Source organism: Hesperophylax consimilis, chromosome 26, assembly GCF_061612785.1.
Source record: "Hesperophylax consimilis isolate HC1 chromosome 26, BYU_Hcon_1.0, whole genome shotgun sequence".
In the NCBI taxonomy this organism is placed as follows: domain Eukaryota; kingdom Metazoa; phylum Arthropoda; class Insecta; order Trichoptera; family Limnephilidae; genus Hesperophylax; species Hesperophylax consimilis.
Genome location: NC_142861.1, coordinates 14,454,362 through 14,478,552, shown reverse-complemented (window position 1 = coordinate 14,478,552; position 24,191 = coordinate 14,454,362). Strand labels below are relative to the sequence as shown.

General features: G+C 33.0%; 1 protein-coding gene across 1 annotated transcript in view; it reads right to left on the bottom strand.

Annotated features, from left to right (window-relative positions):
- The window catches only part of Got1 (Glutamate oxaloacetate transaminase 1), a 35,700-nt gene extending 14,233 nt beyond the window's left edge, over positions 1–21,467 (bottom strand). The window contains exons 1-3 of the mRNA XM_089647459.1: positions 21,347–21,467; positions 5,236–5,343; positions 1,948–2,021 (exon numbers count right to left, since the gene is read on the bottom strand). Coding sequence (XP_089503585.1) covers positions 1,948–2,021; positions 5,236–5,343; positions 21,347–21,458 — 294 coding nt within the window. The 5' untranslated portion in view covers positions 21,459–21,467. The remainder of the gene's footprint in view (positions 1–1,947; positions 2,022–5,235; positions 5,344–21,346) is intronic.
- Positions 21,468–24,191: the final 2,724 nt, after the last annotated feature.

The following is a 24,191-nucleotide window of genomic DNA, read 5'->3' as shown; positions in this document are numbered from 1 at the left end:
GAAAAATTAAAATGTACACCTCTGTGAAACCAAAGGTTCTAATTTGAGAAAAATTTACTTTGTGAATTTTTTATTAATTATTTCTATATGAAATGTAAAAAAAGTGAGAAGACAGTAATGTTTATAATACATTTGTCTAATAAAATGTGTATTTCTTTTTTCGTTATCATAATTTAATTCAATGTTTAGATGAAGAAACGTAAGGAGAGCCATTTTAAAACTTTTCATGTTTGCATTCAAAAAAATTTTTTTTGTTGTAATAATTAAATTTGAAAGCATATTTCATCACCTTTCAAAAACAGTCTTTAGTTTTCGGATACATTCAGAATTATTGCATTTATTTGGATTTTATTGTTATGCGGAAATAAATCTAATTCTCCAACCTTCTAACACCTTTAAGAAATATAGTGGTCAATATACCAGAGGCCTGAGGGTTTAAACATCACTTATTTGGGACCGATGTGTTTTGATTAAACAGAATCGACTGAACTTAGAAAAATAAATTTACTACTTAAAATGCTTAGAATTTATTGCGGTACTCGGTACGCATTATGATATGCATTTATTAATCTATCGGACTTATCAATGTGTGATCATATCTGCCCTGATGATGGACACTGTAACGTTGTCCGAAACGTTGGCTAAATAAGGAGTTAGCACAACACAGCATAACACCCCAAAAACAAATAACAAAAATACTTGGCCGTGAAAATCTTAAATCATATTTGGACTTCTCAATGTTTACGACGCCTCTCAGACTGTTTGTTAGGTTGCTTATCGGGGGTTTAGGATCACAGGGGCCTATCTACAAAAACATAGTTTTGAGATAAAAGCAAATAAAGATTGGCATGCTCATAACAACCAACTGTATGTCTTAAACGGCTGTATGTACGAGATAGAACTTTGTGTCACTAATAAATATGATTGAGGCATTACCGAAACCAAGCTTAACTCAAAACAACAGTTTTTGTAGTTAGGCCATTGTGATCCTAAGCCCTCCCCCATATATAAATAATATAAACACAGAGGCAGTAATCTTTCATAAGAACACCTGTGTAGATGTGTGCATAGTATTTATAGGTTTAGATTAAATTGGGTCAAATATTACTACATAAATGTACACATTATCATTATTAACTTATCTATGTCCCTTTTCAGCTGTATGTTTACTAAATATATAGGAACAGCTACACACTCTAAATATTTGCAAAACCATCTCTGAAAATATAACCATTGACATTATCATCAGAAATGGGACATACCGTATATTATTTAATATGTAATTTACATTTTCATTATGAAATACGTCAGAACACTTCAAATTATGTTACTGATCCATGAAAAGATAAGCATAACACATGATATTTAATAACTTGAGATAATAAGTGTTGTTGCCTGTTTACATTTAAAAAACTATTATCTACAATTGTTGATGTGTGGTTTGTAAAACGTCGTTGAAGGATAACTTTGTAAATAGTTAAATTAATTGCAAATCAGTCAATGAACGTCATTTCTATTTATTTAAAAACAACGGTATAAATATATCAAACAGAAAAACAATTAATTGTGGCATTTGATCATAAAATGACGACAGAAAGTATAAAATTAATACAAGCTCTAGAAGGAGATACAAGTACATACAAAATATTATCAACAAGTATAAGTAGACATTATATTAGTAATGATTTAGAAGATATGATAGTATAGCCTTCTTGTACTAAGCTTCTGTGCAGTTAAACAGATCCGCTACATCTGTGTACCTATTACTAACTTCATGCTATCTCGGTACAAGCGAGTGAGAATGTATTACTAGTAGATTTCAAGCAACGTTTCTAAGACCAGCGAGTTTTAGAGCTGCCTCGAGCACCACTGATGATATGATTTGTCCATTGATTATTTGTATATTTAATATAATAAATTGATTGCATTGTATATTGTTATAATTACCCTCTTTTCAAGAACTGCAGGGCTGTCAGCTCCCAGCAACATGGTCGAAGCGGCATTTGAGAATTGGTTGAAACCTGGAGATAAAGAATACTTAATTAACAATTATCACATTATTTACGGAAACTAGTATTGAAGAAGATAATACTAACAGATCTAAACGAAACATGAAATAGAAGAAGACATAGAAAATAAAAAAGATAACGGTCACAACTAGGAATCGAACCCAGGATCTCTTGTCTTTCCGGGACAGCGTCTTAACCACTCCACCTAGATTATTGTATTTACGATAAAGAATTACAAAGCTTTCTAGCTAAGTCCCTAAGGTATTCTGGTAAAACAGCTTAAACACTGCGCTCTGCCGCCTACGATCGGCTAGGGTTCGGGAATCTCAATCGGAACCATTCAGAACCTGGTGTACTCGAGCATTGCTTGCTGTACAAGCAATGCCACCTGTGATTAATTGCTCAAAACTATCTCTACCATATTACCGACAATAAGGAAACACACAATTTGTCCAAAGAAAGGTCAATATCTCAATGAAAATACCTTTTTCAAACTTTCTTTAGACAGGTACCATGATATTGAAAAAAATGCGAATAAGAAAGTCCTAATAAGCATAAGGATTTAACATTTGAAAAAGAATCTTTACCTAAATATTAAAATCTTGAAACGGAACGGACAAACAAATTTAAAGAAAGATGAAACGCCAAACCGTTGAGTTAAAACAGGACTTCGTTACGCTCAGTCAATTAATATGAATGAATGTTTTTAAACAGCAGATATGTTTCAGCTTGCCAAAAATATAATTAATTATTTTTAAATGCTGACCATTTCATAAAAACCCTTCAAACCAGGACAAGAGTTAAATTACCAACAAATTAGTAGTGGGAGTGAGCAAAAACACAAGAAGAGATAGGTAAGAGATGTACGAGGAAAACAAAACAATCTGTCGATGAAAATTACCAAATAAAACGTTGACATTGTAGATGCTTGTCAATGGTTTAAAATATAATTTTCAATATAATATTCGGCTTTGAGATATTTACAAAATATTACCCGTCTCCTAAGGGTTAATTAAAACATTCGCAATGAAAAAATCAAAAATTTTGGGTCCTCTACATCAGTGCTCCGCAACCGGTGTGCCGTGGCACACTGGTGTGCCGTGAGCCGGACACTGGTGTGCCGCGGTCAAATTCAATGTATTTGACTTTTAAAATATTTCATTATGTATTTAATACACAATGACAAAATATTTTTCATAATATTTTCTATTTTTCATTGTCTGCAGATACTGTTAAAAGACGTATTCACAACATATTAGAAACACTGATTAGAAAACTGTTATTGGCTGAAAAATTTGCGCTTCAGATCAACGAAACAACCGATATTAAAAATAAAGCACAGTTGATAGCTATTGTAATTTTCGTAGACGAGGACTTTATTAAAGAACATTATTTATTTTGTAAGGAGGTTCCAGAGCGAACTACCGGTGAAGATTTTTTTCAAGTAACCGATGATTTCTTCAAAATATATAATATTAAATGGAGCAATTGCATTGCTGTTTGCACGGATGGCGCTGCGGCAATGACGGGTAGTAAAAAGGGTTTTGTCTTTTATGAAAAACAAAAAAAATCCAACGTTACAATTTACACACTTCTGCATACATCGAGAGCATTGATGGTCAAAAATTTACCGGAGGAACTTTTGAACACGATGAATGAATGCATTAAAATCGTAAACATAATTAAATCAAGAGCCCTAAACTCGCGAATCTTTAGAACATTCTGTGCAGAACTGGGAGCCAAATATGAATCTTTATTGTTTTATACTGAAATTCGTTGGCTATCCCGAGGCAAAGTTTGAACTAGATTGTTTGAGCTTCGTCACGAGGTGTGTGAGTTTCTTTTAAATCAAAATATGCCCAAACTATATCAGTACCTCGATGATAATTACTGGATAGCCAAACTTGCATACATGGCTGATATATTCGAGCATTTGAATGAACTTAATAACGAACTTTGGCAGAAAGAGTTGCAAAAAGCATGTTTGGAAATGTACCAAAGGATCAACCATAGTACAATTAAAAACAAACAATCAACTGTGGATCTGGCCCAACAACATTTAAATATGCTTCAGCAGAAATTTGGTCAGTATTTTTATTCCATTAATACGGAACAATACGATTGGATTCGAAATACTTTTGCAACCAATGCAATAAATTCTACGGAAGCAATGCTCCTTCAAATTCGAGTGGAATTTACAGATTTAAATACTGACATGACATTAAAACTTTACTTTTCCGAAGATCAATTAGATGTTTTCTGGATTTACGTTAAAAAAGAATATCCTCACATTTCCGTCAAAGCATTCTTAACACTACTTCCATTTTCAACGACATATTTATGTGAGCAAAGTTTTTCAACGCTTGTATTAATGAAAAATGATAAGCGGTCATGCTTAAAAGGTCTTGACCAAGAATTTCGGGTTGCGCTGTCAAAAATCGAGCCGAATATAAAACTTTTGTGTTCATTGAAACAAGCGCAGGTTAATTTAACAATTAATCGCTCATTAATTTATTATTATTTTATAATAATTATTAAGATTGCGTAAAAATAAATATGTTATAGTTATATGTATGTATGTATAGTTTTCAAATAAAAAAAGAAATTATTGTAAAATTTGTGTATCAATTTTATATGTATATATTTTGGCTTTTGGTGTGCCGCGTAATTCTAGGAAGAAATTTGGTGTGTCGTAGGTGAGAAAAGGTTGCGGAGCACTGCTCTACATGATGTAGATTCGCCAATTTCTCGCTTGTAAAACGATTTTCCGCACAACGTGTATATAATAATGGGCACATAAAGTCCTCCATTATAGCTAAAGCGAAAATTCAAGGTTTTAACAGTCGTAGTAGTTAGACTAATAATTTTGACAAGTTATTCGTATTCAGGGTAACCTTGCGTTACTTTTGAATTTAAAAAAATAATAATAATAGACACGCTACAATTTTTACTATCAATTAATTGATGCCAAGGTTTTAGTTATTGGCGTAGTTTTCCAATTGCCATGTAATTGTTAAATCGTGGGCTTAGGATCACAGGGGCCTAACTACAAAAACTTTAAACTTGGTTTCGGTAATACCATAATCATATTTATTAGTGACACAAGGATCTATCTCGTACATACAGCCGTTTAAGAGATACAGTTGGGCATATCAGTTTAGCATATGAGCATTGCAATATTTTTTTGCTCCTATGATCCTAAACCCCCGAAGTGAATGTGACTTACCGAGAATAGGAAGGTATTCATGGTTCAAGGTGGGGTCTTCGGCCATCATTTTCTCCACCTTACGGACGACAGGAAGCACCCATGGCTTGCCGTCATTGTCACGGTAAACTGAAAAAGAAAACCATTGTTATTTTTTATGGAAGAAAAGAAATAACATACTCAACATATGAGTCATGTAATTTCTATACCCGCTATATCAACTTTCATTGATTTGGAGAAAACCGCAAAAACCTGCACATCTCTAGCGTACATAAGTTATTGCATTACAATTTTTTATATAATGAATTGGAGTAATAAAATTTCGAAAAGCATTTATTTTTCTATATATGTCTAGCAATAATTAAGTAATTTCGATAAATAAAATTGATAATGCGGATTTTGATACTCACTTCGTGATATAGAGGCTTTTGAAAGTCAACTGAGCCGACATGGCGGGTTTAGAAACACACGCGTAGATCATTTTGACACACGAGCGTGGCGTCAGAGCGGCGGCCATATTGTATTTTGGCAAAATAACCGCTTGTGATTGGTTGAATCCGATATAGCGCGTTTTGATAGTAACTTTCTGTATGATATAGCGGATTTGGTTTCTCACTCGCAGTTTTAACATGGTTTTTTTTTGGAGGGTTTTGAAACTCAATTTTAGGCTCCTCTTGTTGCTCGCAAAAATGTGAACAAGATGTCATACTCAGATCATTTTGTCAAAAAATCGGATATAGCGGGTATAGAAATTATAGGATTCATATATTATTATTAATACATATTACAATTCTTGGTACATAACAGAAAAAGGAGCCTCAATTTCATAGAAATAATTCTCTGAATTATATGAATGCTTGGTTAACAACAGGTTAAAGAATTTTTATTTATGTGAATACCGCACAAGAGTCTTAGCTGCTCCCTGCTAACTGAAGCCAGTAAGACTACGGGTCAGTTGTTTAACAGAACTTGAACAATTCATCATATTTCAAAGTTAATTTCAAATTCTGTGAAAGTTCTATCCAATTTTTACGAAACTTTAATTATAACTCATTGTAATTATTGTAACTATCTATACAGGGTGTATCGGCACGTACCCGACAAACTTTAACCAGCTATTCCTTAGCATATTTGGAGTAAAAAATCTTATGTGCACTTTGCTGTCCGGTAACGTTTTTTTTTAATAAAAAATTTACTATTCATATTTTCACCACATGTCACCACTGTTTTATCCTTTGTCAAAGTTTGAAAACCCATCTGGCAAATATTTTATTCGAATTCCGTTGAATAATGCACGTGTGTACCTATATTGGCGCACTTTTACAATCACAACGAAATGGCACGGCACCATTCGTCTCATTTTTAACTATTATTATTTAGTGTGTGCGAAAGAGCGAAGACGCTTTTTGACATACTTGCTTATAACAGCTGTTTAACACGAAACGCAATGCCAATGACAGTGATGTAGTGTGGAAATTTTATTTTTTTTTGTTTTTAATTGAAAAAAAAATGCTACCAGACAGCAAAGTGCCCATAACATTTTTTACTCCGAATGTGCTAAGGAATAGCTGGTTAAATTTTGTCGGGTTAGTGCCGATACACCCTGTATAAATAAAAATGTTAATTTTTGTTTGTTCAAAATCTTAAATCCCTGAAAATTCTTCACCAATTGTCTTGAAATTTTGACACAATTTTGCATTCAAATATGCGTGTGTTTTTGTATACCTACATTATATAGATCTCACCTGTGACAGATAAAAACATGCTTTTATTTAAAAAAAAAAAACAGCTCTTGGACGTAAAAGACGTAACACATTATTGTTTCTCTATCTGCACAAACAGACTGAGGCATAGCAAAGCGTGGCGGAGTACAGCTAGTATAATAATAATTGTTTAAGTTCTGCGAAACAACTGGTCCTTTTGTATCCACAAATGAGGCTGATGGATATGGCATACAAAGCAACGCTTCAATTCTGAATGGTGGTCTTTCACCAGGGTGATACTGAGAGTATTTACCACTCTAGAAATTAAAAATAAAATAATAATAATACGGTGTTGGTATCCTACATTTGTCACATCAAAAGATATAAATAATATGCCACGATAATTTATCATTTTGCACGTTTATGATATAAATCACGTAATTTTGATAAGATTTATTGTAAATGGACACAATGCATCTTGAAACTCTAAAAATGAATTATCTACTAATCTTTTTTCGTGAATCTTCAAGAACAAGATATATGAGCGAAAAGAAAGGGGAGATAAGACAAAATAAACCCCAAATAAACTAATACAATCAACTTTTTAACCTCGTTCTGTTTTTGAAAAATATATACCTGTAATAATATTAAATAAATATATACCTGTAATAATATTAAATAAATATATACCTGTAATAATATTAAATAAATATATACCTGTAATAATATTACATAAATATGTCCTTTACTTCAATAAACTTTCACATTTTGACCAATCTAATTATTCCTTGCAAAATATGTAACATAGGGTGACTTTGTACACTTAATTCTAAAATCGATTAGTTTACTAATTCCCTTTTCTTTCTTACACATTTGCATTAACCTCTCAGGCCTCTGGCATATTGACCGTTATATTTTTTCAAGACACTGTCAGAAGGTTGGAGAATTTTATGTGTTGAAACAGTTGGTTATATAAAATTAAATGAATAAAATTTCATGGTTATAAACAAAGTAATTGTTTTATTTTCATCAATATGTCAAACCACAAAGTCTACTTCCGCTTTGCAATAAAATCCAAATGAATTGAATATTTCTGAATGTATCCCAAAACTGTTTTTAAAAGGTGATGAAATAAGCTTTAAAATTTTATTTTTAGAAATAAATAAATAATTTTTTAAATAAAAAATGTTTTTTAACACAAACATAAAAAAGTTTAAAAAATGACTGAACTTAGGTTTTTTCGTCTAAACACTGAACTAAATTTACTGATAACGAAAAAAACACATTTTAATAGACAAATATTATGCGTAAACATTGTTGTCACCTAACTATTTTATCATTTCATATAAAAATAATTTATAAAAAATTCAGTTTCAAAAATTTTTCTCAAATTGCGGTCGGAACCTTTGGCTTCATAGAGGTGTGCATTTTAATAATTCTGTAGTTAACTTCTAGATTTGAATATAAAGCATAGTACTTACTCTTTCAAACACCGTTTAGATCATATTTCTCACTATGACGGTAAGGGAAACAAAACATTTTCTTTGAGACCATAATGAGCTGTTCTCAAATCCGAACTAATTAACCTGAGGGTTAATATCTGTAGATAATAATATCAAAGATTTACAATATAATGAGCATAACTTTTTATTTGCTCAACACAAATAATACACAGTAGATTTTGTTATGTAACTAATTATTATTCAAGTTTTAGGTCAGATAAAACCGAAACATTTTCGTTATTTTTAGAATATTATTAATATTTATAATTAAATACATATACAACAACAAATTACTTTTGGAGATATCTTTTACAGGTCATTTAATAATTCATAAAAACACATAGTTATTGATAAAACAACTTGGAATGTGTAGTTTCATTGGATTGAAAGATGATGAAATTGATTGTAGAAACATCGGATTATTATATTTGTATAATAATAAAATCAATACTAAATAATTTTTGATCTTCATCAAAATAAGATATGTAGTCAAAATTTAATGGATATTACTTAAATAAATTACCCCTCAGGCCTCTGGCATTTTCTGTCAGAAGGTCGGAGTATTTTCGCATTGCAATAAAATCCAAATAAATGGAATATTTCTGAATGTATCTGAAATTTAAAAACTGCTTTTGAAAGGTGATAAAATGCAAATTCAAATTTGATTATTAGAAATGAAACATAATTTTTTAATTCAAAAATTTTGAATGCTAACATAGAAAAAAAAACATGGCCCAACTCACGTTTTTTGTCACTTAAATTAATGATAACGATATATTTTTTTAAGAAGTTGCCTTTTATTAGACAAATGTATTACACATGTTATATCCATATAACTTTTTTGTTGTTTCATATAAAAATAATTATTAAAAAAATGAAGGTTCACAGACATAGGAATTAATAGACGAGAAGATAATGGCGAGGGGTAAAATCAACTGTTGAAGAACGAAGGGAGTGAAGCTGACTGTGATTCGTCAATAAATCAATCTGACAGTAAATAGGCATCTCGCATTATAATATCACCATTTACTTCTTAAAAGTAAAATCTGCTTTTGAATGAATAGACATTTTTACATGGGAGCGCAAATTACTCGCCACGTTATGAACAAATTTGCGAAGTCCAAATTCGGCAAAAAATTTCTTCTATTTTCAGAGTTGAATATTTCGTTTAAGTATTTAGTTAAGACACTTTTATAAATGTTCATAATTTACTTCCCAGCAACCAACCAGCTTTGTGTTTCGCGTCCAGACGTTTCTCGATGTGATAGTAACAACTGATTCATATTATACGATGTGAATATGCTTAAAATAAAGTAAAATAATGCTTATATATGGAATGTAATACGACAATTGGGTTTATTCTCTTTTTCACATCTATTTTTACAAGTTTTCATAGTACAAGTCAACATTTTGCCGTGTTATTTCGTAAAATGAACCGATGATGCCTCGACCATAGTTCGCACAAGAATGATGACGTCACGTTTTCAAATTTCACTTGAGGCCATACGCGAGCACAGCCGGCTCCAATGGAACCGGTATGGGGAGTGGGGATGATACGCTTTTAATCACTTAGGGCAGGTCTACTAATATTCATATGTCTATGTGAAGGTTTCATTTACAGAATTGGAACCTTACCTATAATCGAGTGACAGCTGTGTTTTGATCTGCTCCCGAAATAAATAGTTAACAATCTGGTACAGCGAGTAAATTTCCCCGTGGATGTGTCAAATCCGATGAGAATTGTTAGTTTTACTAAGTCAGTGTTTGATTTGTCAGTGATTGACCAGTGAATAAATAATTATCAATAGTTTAAAATCGAAAAATTATCAGTACATCGCAAGTCAACCAAAAGGGTAATAGAGGCAGTGTTTGACCCACAGAGTCAACCAAAATGGCAAATTCAGAAAAAAATCTGAGAAGCAAAGGACAATCGACAGCTGCTAACCTTTCATCTGAGCCCTACGTTTTAAACTTCGATAATCTCCTGGAGAAAATGGAGATAAAAATGTAAAAAAAATTGGAAGTATTTAAACAAGCAATAATAAAGAAAATAGATGACGAAAATCAAGAAACCAGAAACACAAGGGACTTCATCAGCCGTCAGTACGATGACATTCATCTTAAGATGGAGACCATTATCAAACTGGTTTCGGAAGTTGAATTAATGAGAAAGGAGCTAACGGAAAAAGACAGAATAATAAAGAGCCTGGAAGTCAGACTGGCAGTAGTGGAGCAAGTAACTCATGAAGACACCCTTGAATTTACTGGGATCGAAGTAAAAGAGGGTGAGCAGCCTGCAGAAATTATTAAACGGGTGGCCGCAGTCTCAGGAATCGAATTAAAAAGCGATGACATCCTCGACATCAAGAAAATTCCGGACCGTCGACCTGGAGTTCCCCCAAAACTCCACGTCAGATTTACTAACCCCCAAAAAAGACGACAAATTCTACTGAACAAAAGGCAACTTAATACAATTACAACACAAGGAAACGGATTCCAGAAGATTTTTGTTGGTGAAATCCTTGGTCCCTATTTCAAAGATCTTCTGTGGAGGTCTAAAACAAAGGCAAAAGAAATGGGCTTCAAATATGTCTGGTACAAAGACTGTAAAATAATGATTAGGAAAAATGACGGCGACAGGCAAATACACTACATCAAACATTCGGATGATCTTAAAAGAATTGATTAATTTCTTTGATTGAGAGTCCAACTTTTACCGGTCATTCACTGGGTCGTTTCCCCCAATATTGGTGAGTCATATCTTTTATGCTTATTTTCGCACTGTAACAATAATGAACTCCTGCACTAGCAATAAAAGGTTGAAACCCCCAGTGATGGCCACGGATTAGTGGAGCTCTCATTCAAGGGAACTAAACAATTCTTTTTTTTGTTTATTATAAATTTTATAATGGCTATTAACTTTAATCGCGTACATGCAGAACATGGTGATCAAATCAACCCTTTTACTACTTCAGATGCCAAAATTTGCAAATACCTTATAGCAGAGGTAAAAAACACTACAATTATGCACCAAAATATTAGGTCAATTAATAAAAACTTTAATGAACTCCAGATACAGCTTAACCACCTTAATATAGACTTCGATATAATTATTCTCACGGAATGTTGGTTGTCAAACATTTATACTCCAAAATTAATAAATCACTACTCTTCCTTCAATTCGACAAAACATGATAGCCAGAACGATGGAGTCGTCGTATACACAAAAAATGATCTTAACCCCATTGTAACGGAAATAGACATTATTGGCGCGAACTGTTTGCAAATAACATACAATAATGACACTTGCATTCTAGCAATTTACCGCTCTCCTTCGAATCGTAATATCACACCATTTCTAAACAGTCTTAATAGCATATTATCCAATCTTCCCCATACTAAAAATTTGATAATTATGGGAGATTTAAATATCAACATACTCCCAAATAATCCACATCACCAATGTCACGACTACCTGAACATGTTAGAATTCCATGGATTAATTAGTACCATCAATACACCAACAAGAATAGTCAATGAATCAAGTTCATGTATTGATCACATAATGGTCAAAACTAATAAACAAAACAAAAGCATCGTTTACAAATCAACAATTACAGATCATTACACAACAATCTTCACTTTGCAATCCAACACCACACAAAATAGACGAGATCAGTCTCTTATATACAATAATATTAACTTTGAAAATTTAAAAACCTCAATTAAAAATAAATCTTGGCAAGAGCTTTTCCAAATAAAAAACTCAGATGATGCATGGAGATATTTTGTTGACTTTTTGAAAAATGAATTAAGTAATAATACCACAACTTTGTCAAAAAAAATTCCAAACAAAATCAAACCCTTGAAATCATGGATAAGTCATTCAATCATCAACTGCATTCGCAGAAGAAATGCACTACACAAAAAAGTGAAAGACAATCCTTACGACGTAATCTCATTAAACATCTATAAAAGATACAGAAATACGTGCGGGGAAGTCATTAGAAAGGCAAAAGAAATCTACTATGGAGACAAAATCAAAGGAAGCAATAACGATCCCAAAAAAATATGGCAAATTCTAAGAGAAGCCACAAATACTCAATATGCCAAAGACAAACAGGACATACAAAAACTCTGCATTGATGGAAAAATTATTGACACATCAAAAAATCCTAAGGTCGTTGCGGATTACATCAATAATTTCTTTATTAATATTGGTTCAAATCTTGCTTCTCGTCTACCAAATTATGGGAATGTTCAACCTACTGAAAGAGGACTTCAATACTCCAACAGAAGACTCAATTTCCAAACGGTGTCAGAAGAAGAGATTCTAAAAATTATCAATTCCCTAAAAATCACTTCTTCAGCCGGGGTTGATGGCATAACAACCAAGATCTTGAAAACGCTGTCTACGGAAATTGCATTGCCCCTAGAACATTTAATAAACCTTAGTATCACTCAGGGCCACTTCCCCTCAAATCTTAAACAAGGTATCGTTATTCCTATACATAAAACAGGAAACAAGACTGATATAAATAATTACCGACCAATAACCCTACTAACAAGCCTATCAAAAGTATTTGAAAAAGTCATCAACTCACAGCTGGTAAGATTCCTCGTGAGCCATAAACTGATCTCAGAAAATCAATACGGGTTTCAAGAAAACAAGAGCACCTCGGACGCTATTGCCGCTGTCACAGATTTCATTGTAAAACACCTTGATAAAAGGAAAAAATGTATTTCAATCTTCTTAGATCTTTCCAAAGCCTTTGATACAATATCACACAGTAAATTAATAAACAAACTTGAACAAATCGGTATTACGGGAAACGAACTTAACTTTTTTAAAAGTTACCTTAATGAGCGCAAGCAACAAGTTAAAATAAATAACATACTTAGCAACACTTGTTCATCTAACTACGGTATACCACAAGGTAGTATATTAGGTCCGTCTTTGTTCCTGTTGTATATTAACGACTTATGCAACATTAATATTCAGGGGAAAATCGTTAGTTTTGCCGATGACACCGTCTTACTGTTTGAAGCTGACACTTGGCTAGCTGTCTACAAAAAAGCTGACACGGACATAAGCATGGTAAAAAAATGGTTGGATATAAACACGCTCACACTGAACACAGAGAAAACTAAATATGTCACACCTAGTATTAATATTACTGGTCAACCTCCTGATGATGCCTCCATCAGAATACACTCGTGTTTGAATTCTGATGAATGTTGTCAGTGCCCCTACATTGAGCGCTCTACTCAGATGAAGTACCTCGGCCTCACCATTGATCCATATCTCAAATGGAACCTTCATACCCAAATAATTGCAAACAAAATTAGAAAAACCATGCACTTTTTTAGAATCATACGAAACTTTCTCGGCTTTCAAGACCTGAAAATGATTTATTTTGCAGTCTGCCAATCTATTATTGAGTATGGTATCATAGCATGGGGAGGCGGCACTTCATCTGCACTAGACCCAATCATAAAGGCTCAGAAAACAATTTTAAAAATAATTCTAAGGCTACCTATAATTACAGACTCAAATCTAATTTTTAATATTATGAATGTATTCGATGTTCGGCAGCTATATGCAAAAACTATCTTAACTCATCTATACTCAAATATAAATAATTACTACATAAAAAGTTCAAATACACGATGTACTCGAAGCAATAACAAAATCTTATTACAAATTCCGAAAACACATACTACGTTTGGTCAACGAAATTTTAAATACTTTGCGACAAGACTCTACAACATTCTTCCAGACAGCATAAAACAATGTGATTCACAAAAAAATTTCAAAGATAATGTAAAAATTTGGATTAAAAATAAGAATAGGGCCTTTACCGGTGCATTCACCCAAATTTGCAGTTATTGAAGTCACCACATTACCACCACATTATTGAGCGAATACTTCTTAATACAAGTATAGGTATGTTCAATGGTATTAGGAACTAACACAAATAATTCTGCCTCAACACAGGCTAGCCTAGTGAGGCGGTATTTGAGAAACCACAACTGTGCTTTTATTTTCTATTTACCTTCAAAATATTATGTTTGTATAAATAGTTCTTAATTTTTGTTAAATTTATAACCTTAAATATAAAAGTTACAAATTAATGTACACCTTAATATGTATGTATAGTTGTAATGTGTAAACTTTCCTAAATAAAGATATTATTATTATTATTATTTCAATTCATCTATGGTTTAAATTCTAGATTTGAATATAAAGCGTGAAGTTTTCTCTTTCTAACACCATTTAGTTCATATTTCTCACCATGACAGTAAGGGAGATAGCTGTTTGTTCACAAAACCCAACAAATAAGCATGAAGAGTTAATGGATATTACTTAAAGCTAGAACTAGACCCTGTTTTAAATTCATGAGTATTAAATAATAATTTCTTTATCTTTTTTGATTCTAAACAACCTGTGTAAATAATTAATAATTATATCATAATATTATACATCAATCATACATTAGTTCCACACAGGAGGCCCTGAGGAAAATATTCCCCTCAGAGCCAATGTCATCTTTGGGGATGCCGTGTGGAGTGTATTTTTAAGAAAGGAAGGAGAGGAAGTTCTGGGAAGGAAAAGGGTATGAGGGGTGGGTAGGAATCTGGGGTCAGTGTGTCCAGGAGAGACGGATGTATGAATCCATCCCTCCCACTGCGATATTCCGAGAGAGTCCTGCTGGCGAGATCAAAAGTTCTCCCTCAACCAGACTGTCCCAAACTGGCCTCCACAAACCATTTATAGAAATTCAGAGAAATCTCGATCGATCATTCTTCGAATGTTCGTTTTTTCCGCATTTATCGATTTCTTCCAGACCCGAATTTACATCAATCAAAACTTGCAAAAATAGATAGCATTGATCATTTTACTGCATTCATCGTTTAAATTACGCAATTTTTTGTATATATTTTAATCTAAAATATGAACAAACATTTTAAAACCATATTTCGTAGCTGAATGCATGGTTTTGATTAACGGTAACATAAACAATGTAACATAAACAATGATCAGAACATTCAACATAGGTAACATAAACAATGATCAGAACATTCAACATAGGTAACATAAACAATGATCAGAACATTCAAAAGAGAGAGAGATAACGATTTAGTCGCTTCAACGGGAGTCGCTATATGCACAGCGACTAATCGACAGGGGGCGTGGCCAACATATCCGAGCATACCCGAGCTGTTCCGAGTTTCGAGTAAATTATTTCCCACTGCCTGTGATGCAAAATCAGTGAAACGCAGTGGGCGGTGAAACGAAACGTCAGAAATTATCAGAAATGGCGTCTTTGAGTGCCGGTTTAGACCGTCTTTTAGAAGTTTCGTTAAGTAATTTCAAAAAGAATTCAGAGACGGGTGTTTTCAGTGGATACATTGACAATGAAGCAAATTATGAAGCATTTCTGTGTTCTGTGAACACGTTGGGGCACTCTTTTTCAACGAGAAACAGTATGAAAAAGAAGTTGGGAGGTGAGTTTTAAACCTTAGGGCCTAGGTCTAGGGTAGGCCTTCCCATTTCTTCAGTTCATAAGCAGCTGCTAATATTTACGAGTTATTTGAAATTAACATTTCCAATCTTTCAGATGCAGTATACACGTTCTGCCCGCCTACAGTGGAGTTCTTTGGGATGCCATTTACATTCGGTATGAATGCGTACATAGAGTGCGCCAAGGCCCCCGACCACACCGCAGAAATAAATTATCTGTCATGATTTCAAAGGGGTTATTACCATAGTGTTTATATTTCCTGTGTGGTGTTATGTATTATAATTATATTATAGCCACTGTGAGCGATGTCACATAAGGCGGCATAAGTACCCTCGGTGTTGAGTACGTAGATGCTTGCTTTATCTGTCATGAATTTAAAGGGGTTGTTACCATAGTGTTTATATTTCCTGTGTGGTGTTATGTATTATAATTACATAATAGCCGTGATGTAGCATAACGCATAAGCTACGTTGGTGTTGGGTACGTAATGCTTGATTTATTTGTCGTGTTTTTAAAGGGATTTGTTCCCTCAATGTTTATATTTCCTTTGTGTGGTGTAATGTATTATTTTCCATTAGTAAAATAATATCAATGAATCGCCCAACTTCCTTCATTGCTCACTTATCCTTCAACATGCTATATGGCATCCAAATTTTCACATAGACTCCAAATAATGCTAGTTTTACTTTCCCATAGGTGTACTGTTTTATAGTGTAAATAGATTAGATACTTTGAGTTTATATAGGCCTAGTACGAATCTGTACAAAAGTTGAACATAGGGCCTACCACAAGTCTTTTATTGTCCAAAAGTTAATTATATTTGCAGGAATTAGAATGTGGTTGCCATACCAAGCAGTCTTTATTTAGGCTTTGGAATCGACTTTATGATATTGGCCCTATAGTAATGTAATCTAACCAAATGAAATCAAGGTGCAAGAATAGTATGAAACGAAAGATGAAAATTAGCTATCGGCTGCTCGGCAATATTAGGAAATGCTCGGCCGTGACGTCACAAAAAAAATCTGAGCGGAAAACCAATTTCAAATAAAGCGCCGAAACACTTCACTTCGGGTATGCTCGTATATGTTGGCCACGCCCCCTGTCGACTAGTCGCTGTGCATATAGCGACTCCCCGCTTCAACAGGCGGCGGCCCGCTCCTGGCTAGTTTTTGTTTAGTTGTCATCAAACATTCGAACACAGCGATAGCGCGCGTGTGATATTTTTACTTATCTAGGTTTCCATTGTTTCTTTTCAACAGGTCCCTTCAAAAACGACAGAGGTTTATTTTAATATTATCTTAAAAAAGCAGTACATAATTTTATGCATTAACCAATTAAATTACAATTACCATTGCAACTATGTACAACAACTAATATCTAACGCAACTATATTACTTAAGATTAATTTCATGTAAAAGCCCACAACGTAAATAAAATAATACAAAAACATAATAGAATGGGTGTGATTAAGCATGTTTTGCTTGCCAAAAATCTAAATATTTCTATAATGATCGTAAATATTAAATTTTTCGAGTGGAAGCCAATTCTTTTTTTTCAAATTTAAATTTAGAAAATTTCACAAGAAACGCAATTTCAAATTAGGTTTCTATATCATCCAACAGTTTACATAATAGCGTGGGTATTGTTAATACACATCGGCAGCAATAACAAAGCTGTTAGAATCAATTAGGAGCATAAAATAAATACATCATTTATTAGGGTCAGTATAGAATACATCATTTTATCATGACAATACATGTTGCGGTTGTAGTTCTCTTTGAAAATTATAGATGGCGCCACTTCTGTTGGTAAGCGCAGCAAGTGCGTACGGCAGACATTAATGTAACAATACTCTCAGATTACTTTTACTTGTATTATGTCTATTTGTCTATTAAAAATATGACAAATTGATTGCATTACATAATTTTAATTGAATAGAATCGTTTAAAATACGATTATCTGTTCAATATTAAGAACTACTGTAGGTTCTTGTGAATTTTCCATCTAAGACCAGCATTTAGAATTAAAATGTTGCTTTAAATGACTTTAAACGTGTTTGGTGGCCAGATCTGAATAGCCAGGGTACTTCCCAACCTTCCACATCCCATCACCTCCCATTGCCCACTCCCTCCAGTTCACTTTGGCGCATTAGTTTCAACTATTTTAACACCATCAATTATTTAGTATTTTTCAATCTTAGCACTCTAGCGTCTCTAGCACACAAAGAGGTACGAGCCGCCACTGGATGGCGTAGTCCCACAGGCTTTGGACAGTTGGGAGTCTTGTGCAGAATTCACATATTTTGAAGTACACACAATCTCTCGTTTAATTTCATGTCAGGCTAAGAGTGAAATTTGCACATGTACTTATACTAGATTGCGTTTAGAGCACTTTTTCTTTAGAATGCTGTAAATTGCTTGATAAGTTGAGTTTTGATAAGCAATGACAGCAAATACAGAGGATGATTTATGAATGTATTCAGAAATTTTCAACAACAAGTAAATTCTCTGACATATATTTACTAGTTTTGGAGAAGTTTTTTATTAATAACAAAACCATTGAATATTATACATAATATATATTTTTAACGTGGTCTTTTCTGCAATACTCAATTGTATTTTTATACTTAGATATATTACAGTTTATTCATAAAAAAAAAAAACTAAAAAAAAAATCAGATCTTGAATAGTAATAATATTAAGGCGATGCCATCAAAAATCATGTGTTTTTGGTTTGAAAATTTGGTTGCCTAGAAATGTTTCAGATGCTTTAATTAAATACTGCGAGTAGAATACATCTCGACCTTTGAAACAATAGAGTATTTTTTAGATAAGTCTTTTTATAAGCCCAGAAAAAAATAATGTATTAGGCCTATGAAAACTGCTTTGAAGTTCAAAATCTCCTACTTATGAACCCATTTTCTGTTATGATTTTATTGTATAATGTGGCAAATTAAGTTATTTATAAAATGATCGGAAAAAAAATCAATATTTATGCCTGAACATCCACAAAATAAAATAAAAGGCACTTTTTGGCCATGTTTTTTTCTTGCATAAATCAAAACAGGCGGATGGTGTTAAGCGGGAATTCAAACCTTATCGCCATCTACGTAAGGGTTGTTATTGATAGCGGCTCAATTTAAAATATCAAACGACGTAGTGCATTGCCTTAAGTTAGAAATTTGATAAATTTTTCAAGTTCTGTGAAACAACTCGCCCTTAGGTTATGTTGTAATCAGTGGCGGCTTGTGACTTTTGAGTGCGATAGAGTGTTAAGTTGTAAAATTTCGACATTATCGATGTTGCTTAGTACAAAAGTATTTTTAATTTATTTTCAATTTTTTTGTATGAAGATTTTCAGGAAATTTGAATTTGGATTTCTAAAATAGAATTATCGGAAAAAAAAAGATGACGTTTTCGACTACAACAACATCAATAACGCCATTTTCAATAATATTAGCACTCCAGTATACCCAAAAGTCACGAGCCGCCACTGATTGTAATAGAAATTATAAATGTATTTGTAATATTTAATCTACTATCTCTGTTTGCAAATGTGGCGGGATGGTGGTTGTTGACATTTTTGATTTTTATATTTCAAAAAACTCATTTCTCAAATTTATACTTGGGTCGTTATGGTATATTCAAAATAACTGTTTTTATATCTAGTATAGTGAATGTTTACATTTATTACTTCGTTATCACATTATGTTTTAGCAATGACCACTTGAGAATAAATAATGTTTAATAAAGGATTAACCCAAAAACCTAGTGTTGATAAAATCATAATTGTGATAAATTAATTGAGTGAGGGATAATAATTATACAGTAAATAATGTAGGTATGTCATTTATCTTATCAATCGACTCATTTTCTGCAAATGTATAGAAAATTGGACATTTAACACATTTATTTTATAAAATTCATTCAGGATCGCTGGCCATTGTCGACATATTTTTAAATAAAACTTTTTGTTTCACCTTAATTACTATTAAAGGAAACTGACAAGAAATTTTTAATTTTTAATTAGGTAAAATGAAAATTAACTTTCGTTGTATGGAATGATATCCAAAATAATTTTTGTTGGTGACATTTTTTAATGTTGGTATTCCTGATACCATATGAATGGTTAGAATTGTTACCAAATTATGCAAATTAGGTAGGTACTATTTTGTTTTATTATTTTACTTTATTTCGAAAAATAAAATAATGGTATTTATTTAGGGATGTTTTATAAATAGAGATATATATATATTTTTTTAAAGGTTAGGATTGATTAGGTTAGGTTAGGATAGGTTAGGATATGTTAGGTTAAGATAGGTTAGGTTAGGATAGGTTAAGATAGGTTAGTTTAGGTTAAATAAAATAATACAACATAAATAAATCATTTATGCTTTTTAGGTAGGCATATTACAAGTACATTTTTTTTTTAATTTACGTTATTCAATTTTCTCTAGCCACTTATGTAGAATTAGGAATACCAATTGACAGAAATTATGTGAAATGGCTGTCATCCCATACAACGAAAGAGAATTTTCATTTTACATAATTAAAAATGAAACTGCTAAAATTAAAAATTTCCCAAATGCAGTCGGTTTCCTTTTATAGTAATTAAGATGAATCAAAAAGTTTTAGTAAAAATATATCGTATTATCCATGGCCAGCGATCCTGAATAATTACAAAAATATTTTGTAGTAGTTAGATAATAATGAGAAATGTTTCATTTTCCGAAAATGGAAAATAATGCATTTTAATAATTATTTAGTTAAATTTACAGATTGTTCACTTGTCGGCCATTGCTATTGATGCATAAGTTTTAGGGTTAGTTTTTTTCCTCTTATTTAAGCCAAAATATGAACCAATGATCCTAAAATAGGTTCTTAGTTTGGGTTTAATTAAGAAATAAATAAATATAAACTAGCTAAAATTATTTTGATATTATTATGTCAAAACATGGCGTCAAGAAAATTGTCCCATTTTTTAATGAAATAGCTACTAAAATACATTTTCCATTTCCAGAAACTAAAATACCTGCATCTCATTATTATCTAACTGATACAAAGTGTTTTTAAAATAAAATGTGCATGTTCCTATTTTCTGTATATTTACCCTATTTTCATAAACACAAGTTAATGTTATAGAAAATGTAAAAATAATAAAAATTTGAACCTTTAAGAACTTTCGTGTCAATTTTTTATTCTCGTGATGTAAAAGAGAAACACTCTTTTACATAACAGCAGAAAAAACTGTATTAGAAAGTATTTTTAGAGTTAATAAAACAGCTTCAATGTATAATCATTAGCTTTTAATATCGAAGTTTGTTTACCAACATTAATGTATGATTTAATGCGTCTTTTTATTTACTATTTTAGTATTATAGTGTAGGAATATCAATATTTACCTCCTGCTCCTAAATTTACTTTTTGTGGGAATGGATCGTCAACGAACGCCTTGCTCAAAGCAAAGACTTCAATCGGCGGGGCCTGTTCCACTACAGAAAAAGCTGATGACATTTTATTTCACTTAAGATTTACGAATAAATACAAATATAAAACGATGGAGCACTTCGCACAACACGCAACCAGAACGCGAGATTAGGTAATAACGGCTGAAAGCGACAATACAGTTAAAAATCGCAACCGGCAAAATATGACCTTTCTTGAATGTCACTGTTGACGTAAAATTCCATAGACAAATTATTTTGAAGATATCTCACTAAAATTAGCCCGGTGCGTGAATTCACAAAAATGTCCCAAAACCCACCGCGAAGAGAACAAACGATGATTTACTCGATCTCTTTGACCATTGAAATTTTCGATTCGTTGTCATGGACAAATCGATTCTGTCAAAAATCATCACACACACAGTCCGAGACAATCGGTTCGAAACGTCATCGAACTAGGAATCGATTTTGTCAAAAATCATTCGAACTACAGCCGTCACGTCATCGGTCAAAACGAATCGATTTCGAGATGCGTCAAAAATATCTCGGACTCGGGTTGCTTGACGAATGAGATATTCTTTCCGCGGGTGCATCGTGTTACGTACTACCTTATATGATTTGATATGCATTTGCGAATACGCAATAATTGTTTGGTAATAATAAGTAATTATTAGCTGTTTAATTATGATATCATTTAAAAACCGAAGAAACTACGAGTACGTGAACAATTAATTTATATTTAGGTTGAGATTTACGTTCTGACTTATAAGTTGGGAAGGTGATTAATAAAAATAATTTTATAATTTTTATGGCGCCGTTTTCGTGAAAAACCTTTGGAATTGGAACATCTACCGTGGATATTATAGAACATATGCATTGGCAGCCATCCATTCCTTCTTCACAACATTCATTTTGTCCATGAAAATATTTAAGGAACTAAGTAGGTACGTCTTTTCACAGATTTTTTTAAATCAATTATCAATGGTAGTTAGTAGGTATGGTTATCTGAAAATAAAGTATTGGCTAGCACTTCCAGACTTGCGTGTTATAAAATAATACAGAGCTGTCTGAAATATTTTTTTCTGACAAATATTTGTTATTGTGAAAAAGGGCGAAACAAAATATTTGCAAGGAAAAATTCCCAATGAAAATTTTGGTGTGCATTCTACGTAAAATGTTTCTTTGAATTTTTAAACAATATTTTACTTTTTCTTTATATTGGGGATTCAATTACGAAAAGATTAAGAAAATATTACATAAAATAACTGTCTCCCTAATTGACATTTATAGTCTACAAAATACGAGTGGTTGCAATGTATCTTTTGAAAACACATGTTTACCTTTATTATTAAACATCGGAACACAACGAGTTCACGGCATTATTATGATAATATATGATGACAAAAACTTTAAACCGTCTCAAATACCGTAGAAAACGTATGCGATTTGACAGTTCTTCCAACCTAATGGGACCGTTTCTCATAGTGCCGCACTAGCGGCAAAGATCGTGCGAAAACGGCCCATTAATGAAGTACTTACCTACCAAAATGCTTACATGCAAATGTACCATATTTATAAAATAACCCCCCCCCCCCCCCCCTCACAAAAAACGTAGGCTCTGTCGAACTCCGACCGATTAAATCGATTCTTTTGATGTTTCGATCCTGCCCATCACTACCCAAAACTCATAATTGTCCCAAACAAAACAAAAACTGTTTTTATCTAAGTTTCAAACCAATGCTTTAGTTTCTAACGATTATTCAGAGATGTCGTCTACAATAGGATAGATTTAGGTACTAGATAATAATATAAAATAGAATAATTTTACCTACCAATAAAATTTATATTTTGTTTCCATCGATGCCTGGAATCCATTATGAGAGAGAGCTTGCTCTTTCGCCCTTTTATTTACGTTTCGCGCGTGTTTATTCCCTATATTTGCCCTTTTTCTCCACTTGCCACACTTTTTCTCCCTACTGGCAACACTGTAGTGACGCGCATTTCAGGTCACGTGATGTTTGTGTTCATATGACTCGTAATGCACCAGGTAGGGATTACCTGGATTCCAGGCATCGATGGAAACAAAATATAAATTTTATTGGTAGGTAAAATTATTCTATTTTGTGTTCCTAATCGATGCCTGGAATCCATTATGAGATGTGTCTGCTCTCACCTGGTGATCTGAAACTTGCGTTATATGTGATGCTATTTAAACTGGAGTAAAGAATGGAGCCATTGAGCACTGGAGGTGTTCGCTACCCGAGTGAGCGACCTCCCTTCGGTAGAATTTCCGGAAGGTGTGCTCAGATTTCCAATTCCCTCTTGCGAGTATCTCCTCTATAGGATAGTCTTCCAACCAGTTTAGAGAGGCTACAGCCGAGCGTACACTTCCTGGGGTTGCGTGGACTCCTGCTTCTCTGAGGACTGATTTAATCCACCCCCCTATTATTGTCTGCGTTGCAGGTTTTGCCTCTCCTGATGTGGTCACAAACAGGTGCTTTAGTAGCGGGCCTCTTCTGGCTTTAGAGAGAGCAACAACTTTCCTCAACCATTTAAGTGGGTTGATGTTGTCTTTTTCTGGACCCGTCAATTTCCAGCCTGACTGTTTGTGTTTGGCTGAATCGGTCTTTGCTCCGAAAACTGGCCACAAGGTGATCGTACTCCTCTTGTCGATAAAATGGTCTGGGGTAACTCTTAGGAGAGTTAAATCATGAACTCTCCTGCCTGACGCCAAGACGAGAAGTATTGCTGCCCTCCGTGATGCTTCAAATAGTGAGTCTTCTGCGGGGGGATTCTTGACCAA